At 36.8% G+C, this 6,277-nt stretch overlaps 1 protein-coding gene across 1 annotated transcript in view; it reads left to right on the forward strand.

Annotated features, from left to right (window-relative positions):
• Positions 1-6,277, forward strand: part of DAAM1 (dishevelled associated activator of morphogenesis 1) — a 191,472-nt gene that overhangs the window by 145,614 nt on the left and 39,581 nt on the right. The window contains exons 7-13 of the mRNA XM_037740467.1: positions 3-113; positions 229-330; positions 1,654-1,722; positions 1,950-2,067; positions 2,497-2,635; positions 2,916-2,974; positions 6,185-6,276. Coding sequence (XP_037596395.1) covers positions 3-113; positions 229-330; positions 1,654-1,722; positions 1,950-2,067; positions 2,497-2,635; positions 2,916-2,974; positions 6,185-6,276 — 690 coding nt within the window. The remainder of the gene's footprint in view (positions 1-2; positions 114-228; positions 331-1,653; positions 1,723-1,949; positions 2,068-2,496; positions 2,636-2,915; positions 2,975-6,184; position 6,277) is intronic.

The following is a 6,277-nucleotide window of genomic DNA, read 5'->3' on the forward strand; positions in this document are numbered from 1 at the left end:
AGACGTTAATTAACGACTTGGATAAAAGCACTGGGCGGTATCGAGATGAAGTGAGTCTCAAGACTGCAATCATGTCCTTCATTAACGCGGTGCTCAGCCAAGGAGCAGGAGTGGTAAGAACCTTCTACTATAAATTAAAAATCTATTAGTAAAGAATAATTTATAAAAAATAATTATTATTTAGTCTAAAAACCACAAATATGTATTTTATTGCCCTTTTACTTTCAGGAGAGTTTGGACTTCAGACTTCATCTTCGCTATGAATTTCTGATGTTAGGAATTCAACCCGTAATAGATAAATTAAGGGAACATGAAAATTCAACATTAGATAGGNACTTCAGACTTCATCTTCGCTATGAATTTCTGATGTTAGGAATTCAACCCGTAATAGATAAATTAAGGGAACATGAAAATTCAACATTAGATAGGTAAGTCAGACTGTTTTGATGTGAGAAAGTTTCTGTGTTTTCCATCTGTAATGCAATGCCTCATCAAGTGCTGGCCTGTGGTTACTTGTGCCCTGTCTGTAATGTAAAGAGCTTGTACCAGAATGTTAGTTCAGCTAATGATATTTTTATAGTAAGACTTCGTTGATGAGGGAAGCAGCACATTATGTAGAAAACGTAATGTGGGTTTTGGCGTTAGACCTGAATTCATATCTTATCCTAGTCCTGCCTCGTATGTCCTGTGTATCCTGGTGAAGTTACTCCATTTTTCTGAATTTTGCTATTTTTATACCTGTAAAAAAATAAGCGCTGGTGGTGATGATGATAATGACAGTTATTTTCCAGAAGTATTGTAAAAATTGACTATAAAACCTTTGGAATCACTTAGCCCCTTTGATAGGCATTCTGTGAATGTTAATTTCCACTGCTGGTTCATTTGCTCGTTTGCAATCATTTTACTATCTCTAAGCTATCCCTACTTGATTTCAGAGCTTTTCTCTACCACTGTTCTCTTCTCCTCTATATTCATATACTCCAGCATGCTCTTCGCCTTGATAGTCTGTGAACATATCAAAAACACTGTTGCATGAGGGCCTTTGCACTTGCTATTTCCTCAGCTTCAGAAGATCTTTCCCAGATGTCCAAATTGTTTGTTCCCTAGTTCCCTGGAGAGAGACCTTATCTAACCACTGTGTGTACATTATTCACCTCATCTGCCACCATTTTCAATTTTTTTTTTTTTACCCTGATGTGTTTGTCTTCATAAAATGCATCCTGGGTGTATAGAATACATAGTAGGTGCTCAATAAATACATGACTGAATAAATGAATGGCATGATCATTTGTTTTGTGATCTTTAATTCAGCTGGAAGTTAAGTGTAGTTTTATGGGCATGTTTTCCTGTAAAGGGAATCCATGAATGGAATTTGGACTTGATTGTTTTTAGATTTCGTTTTAGTAATTGCCTACTATATGCTAGGCAGCCTAGACTTTAAAATTTTTCTCTTATTGTAATCTGTTTCACTCAGGTGATGTCTTTTTTCCTTAGAAAGAACATAGTTAAGTTGAAGCATTCAAATTTTGTTCCATTGTTTCTTTTTGAGATATCTCTGAAAAGTCAGGAAAAACCTTAGTATTCATGTCCTCAGTACTGTGCACCTGTGTTTGTAGGATGTTCTACTTAATAATATTTCTTTCATTATTTTTCAGGCATTTAGACTTTTTTGAAATGCTCCGAAATGAAGATGAACTAGAATTTGCCAAAAGATTTGAACTGGTATATATGCTTACAGTTATTCTGGTTTGACTTATCAGTTCACATTATTTCTCTTTGTAATATGTGCTGTAGAGTTCACATGGACCAATGCAACCTAAAAGCAAAATTGAAGCTCTATTTTGTTATCTAAGTGGCAGGATTAGCTTCTGTTTGCTTTAAGTTTATTTTACACTGGGGGAATTGAAGAACTTAGATGTTTGATTTGATTTCTTTTTCCTGCAAAATAGGTTCACATAGACACAAAAAGTGCAACTCAGATGTTTGAGCTGACCAGGAAGAGGCTGACTCATAGTGAAGCTTACCCGCATTTCATGTCCATCCTGCACCACTGCCTCCAAATGCCTTGTAAGTGTGTTTGTGACTTACATGTGTGCTTCTGAATGTTTGGACATTGTCCGAAGGGTTCTGGCTCCTGAACAGTGCTGATTACATTCGGTGCACACCAGAGATTCCAAGCCTTTGTTTTATGCCAGCCCAGAATGTGTGTCTGTACAGCTTAAGGGGTGTTACAAAATTTTTTTAATGAATCAAAATTTTGATTTTAAAAATAAAAAATATGCCTTACAACCTGTTTAGAAAGGTATAGAAGGTCACTCTCAATCACATTAATGATCATTGCATGTCAAAATTCCATACACTATGGGAAGCATTGGTGCAGATGTTGTAAACATCTTTCTGGTTCTGTGGCTCTGAAGGGTGACCGCTATTGACAAATATTCGTCCTAGCTTAGAAACAACTTGAGCATTTTCTTTCACTGTTCTCTTCTTTTTTAGACAAGAGGAGTGGCAACACTGTTCAGTACTGGCTACTACTAGATAGAATTATACAGCAGATAGTTATCCAGAATGACAAAGGACAGGACCCTGACTCCACACCTTTGGAAAACTTTAATATTAAGAATGTCGTACGAATGTAAGTCTCTTCTTATTCTGCTGCCTGTGAGATAATGGTGACAATGTAAGATATTTATCCTATTTCAGAGTAACAACTGGGAGAGCTGAAATGTTCTAGGGGTCAAATATGAGTTACTATACACATGCACTATATCTAAGTAACATCTGGTTTTAAATGGATTTCAAGCATGCGCTGAGGATTTTCTCTGCAGTAGACTATTTTTGTACCTAGGGAGAATGCAGTTTGCAGTGGACCGTTTATATTTTTTGTAATAAATGCTCCTTGAACTCTTACACAGGTTGGTTAATGAAAATGAAGTTAAGCAGTGGAAAGAACAAGCGGAAAAAATGAGAAAAGGTAAATGATGAGGCCCTAACAAGAGAAGAGGCTATGCTTTTGTTTATTGGGTGACCTTGATTTCCATATATTTTGGAAATTTACATTGATGTTTCTTGTTGACTTTGGTTCAAGCAGCCTTTTTCTATCTTTTAAGGGCATTTGCACTGGGTTTCTTAAATTGAGCTATTTTAGTTGTCATGCGGATTCTAAAGTATTTTTTCCTTTTATTATAATCACGTAAATGTTTTGAAAAGCTTATAGCATTTGCTGTTCGGTATTCATTAAATCAAATTTTCCTAACTACTAATAATCCAAAGCCTTCCCCTACTCCATAATGGCTCTTTAAAGCATACTGGGTTTTAAGAAATACAATAAGGCACATGAGGGATTATCCAAAATTTTAAAAGAGAAGAACAGGTCACTTGGTTTCAATAACCCAGTTTTCTCTCTGACCTTGACTTGGTACCAATTATTAAAAAAAAAAAAAAGTCATTTAGAAAATCAGTGACCATTGCTGAGATATGTGTTATGAATCATTAGCTGACCAGCTATTAGTGTATATTTTGAATGTCTTTGATATTATCTCTCAGCATCAAATGATAGGAGAGACATTTATGTCCATCATTCTGCTAGCCATATGGAGAAATGTATATCATTTTCCTTCCTGTTTTAAAATATTAGCAAATTGAAGTTGGCCCCTTTGTGGAAACAATTGTACTGCGAGCCACTATGCTCTCACCATACTGGTTAACTGACTTCCTTTTCCTTGTCCAAGTTATTCACCCACAGCCAATGAAATTGAATAGCACTCACCCCAATATTTAATGTGCTGAAAAGCAGGTCCAAGAGATGCTTAAGCATTTCCGTTTCTCTCATCATGTTTCCCTTGAGCAGAAAAGCAGGGCCATAACTGATACCAGAAAATACCAAATGTGAACTAACTACTGTTATGTTACAAGTTCCTCATATGTATTCAGATTGCTCTCAATAAGTGATATTACCCATGCATTTTAAAAAATAAATTTCAGAAACTGCTACAAAAATAGAAACATTGACTAAAAATCAGGGTAAAGAGATTAAACCAAAGAGAAAAATGGTCAATGAGTGAATATTTTAGGAATACACTCTAGAATATGGACACTCAAGTGTGCAAGTTGAGGAGAGCACTTAGGATGTAAGCTTTCATTCATTCATTCATTTATTCATTCAGTGAATAATGCCTGTTGAATGCCTGTATGTCAGGCACTGTGCTGAGTTCTGGGTCTGAGTCTCAACTCTCCCCCTGACTCACTGTGTGGATAGGCTAAGTCATCTCTTCTCTTCTCCCCTAGTCTCCACCTTTGCAACCTGAGAATTAAGCCTAACTCACAGTGTGGTTGTGAAGATTAAATGACACAACAAATACAGGAACGTTAGTGTAGTGTAAGGCACATGCTACTTGCACAACAAATGATAGCCACTGTTGCAGGATTCAGGTGGCTGAGATGATGCAAAAGAAAATCTCCAATGTCAGTGGGAGGAACAGGTTATTTTGATGTTTTAAGGTGTAGTTATGGGTAGAGGCTAAAAGAAGAAAGGTTCTAGTTAAATGTTAATTTTTTTTTCTGGAAGCTTCAGGTGACAAAATTGTATTAAAGAGGGCACATAGTAGTCCAATGATAAAAGGCAATAAGGAGACAGAAGTTCTATGGACCTAAAAGGTAGAGAATATTTGGGGAGAATTCTCTTTAGGGCCGCACACCCAGGAAGTGCTCAATAAAATCTTAGTAACTAGGTGGTAAACAGGTACCATTTGTAGGGAGAGTCCTTTAGGTTGGAGCTTCCTACCTGGCATATATCATGATCATCTAAGGATCATTTAAATACTGCACATTCCCAAGCCCTTTCGCCTACCTACAAAATAGACTTCTTGGAATAGTGTCTGGGAAGTCTTGAAATGTTAAAACTTCTCAGATAATTCTGAGGCACAGCCAACCCTGAGTGAGAGGAAGGCAAGTTTCTAGTCCTGAAATTGTAAAAGAAGAGTGAAATGGAGATAAAAGAAGGAAAATGGGATATAGTGAGGTCATTTTTAGATATATTTCTGGAGAAGTTAGGGAAGCAATCATAGAGTGGTAGAAGTGGATTGCTGGTTATTTTAATTCCAAGGCTGGCAAAATCCAGGGATTTTAGTGGCTTGAACTCCTCCCTGTAAACTCTGATTTTGGGGAACTCAGGAGAGAGAAGGTCAGAGAGAAAACAAGAATTTAAAAGTGTTATCAAATTCAGAAATAGAGACTAGCTCTATTAGCATAGCTCTGCCCCAGTGGGTTATACCTCTAGTGGATTTATTGATATAAAAAGAATAGGAATTAGGGCCACGTATTTGAAATAAAAATCCACAGCCTAAACTTCGTTCGTTCTCTTTTCCAAAACTCATCACTCCTGTCAGCAAGCTTATATCCATTGGCAATGTGAATAAGCATTATGCTGAATTGGATGTGCTGTTTTATTATAGCAGGATTGAGGAAGTCAGTAAAACTACAGCTGAGAGTCAATATTTTTCTCCTCCGTATTACCATGATTCTAGCATTCCGCTGACACCACTCCCTTTAAGATGTTTAATACTGAGATGATAACATTTGCTTTCACATGTCTTAATAATTGTTTACTGAAAGTATAAAATACATCAAGTAGCCTTCTGAGGGGAGAGGGGAGAAATGAGTCCCTCTTGGGACAAACCCCGGGTCTGGCAGCAGCTCTTCCTCACACATGAGACCTTCCCTTCCAGCCCTTCTGCTGGTGGAGGTGAGCTGGCAAACCTAACTCATAAAAGCTGAACTTCTCTTTGTCTCATTTCTAATTTGCGAAGAGTCCATTTGAATATTTATTTTTTCCTAGTATTGTTAAAGGACCATTTTCATGACAAGATTTGAATGAACTTTGGTACCATTCTCCTCCACCAGTAATCACTCAAACTTTTGTTTTACACTTAGAACTCTGAGTGTAGAGTCTCTTAAGTCTCTTACAGAACATAGTTAATAATGTTGTTCATCCGAAGCCCACTGCAAGCACAAACATCATTTAGCCCTTGAGTTGCTTCCTTTGATGGAGAAGAGGAATAATTTTTACCTAATAAAGATCCTCATAATCTCTGCTATCATCCTCAGTCAATCTTTTTTTTTTTAGAGAAAATGCTTCAGCTTTAAAGACTCTCCTATTTTCATGTACAATTGTTTTCATGTGTAGAGCACAATGAGCTACAACAGAAACTGGAAAAGAAAGAACGAGAATGTGATGCCAAGACTCAAGAGAAGGAAGAGATGATGCAGACCTTAAATA

Source organism: Cebus imitator, unplaced genomic scaffold (genome assembly GCF_001604975.1).
Source record: "Cebus imitator isolate Cc_AM_T3 unplaced genomic scaffold, Cebus_imitator-1.0 Scaffold83, whole genome shotgun sequence".
Classification (NCBI taxonomy): Eukaryota; Metazoa; Chordata; class Mammalia; order Primates; family Cebidae; genus Cebus; species Cebus imitator.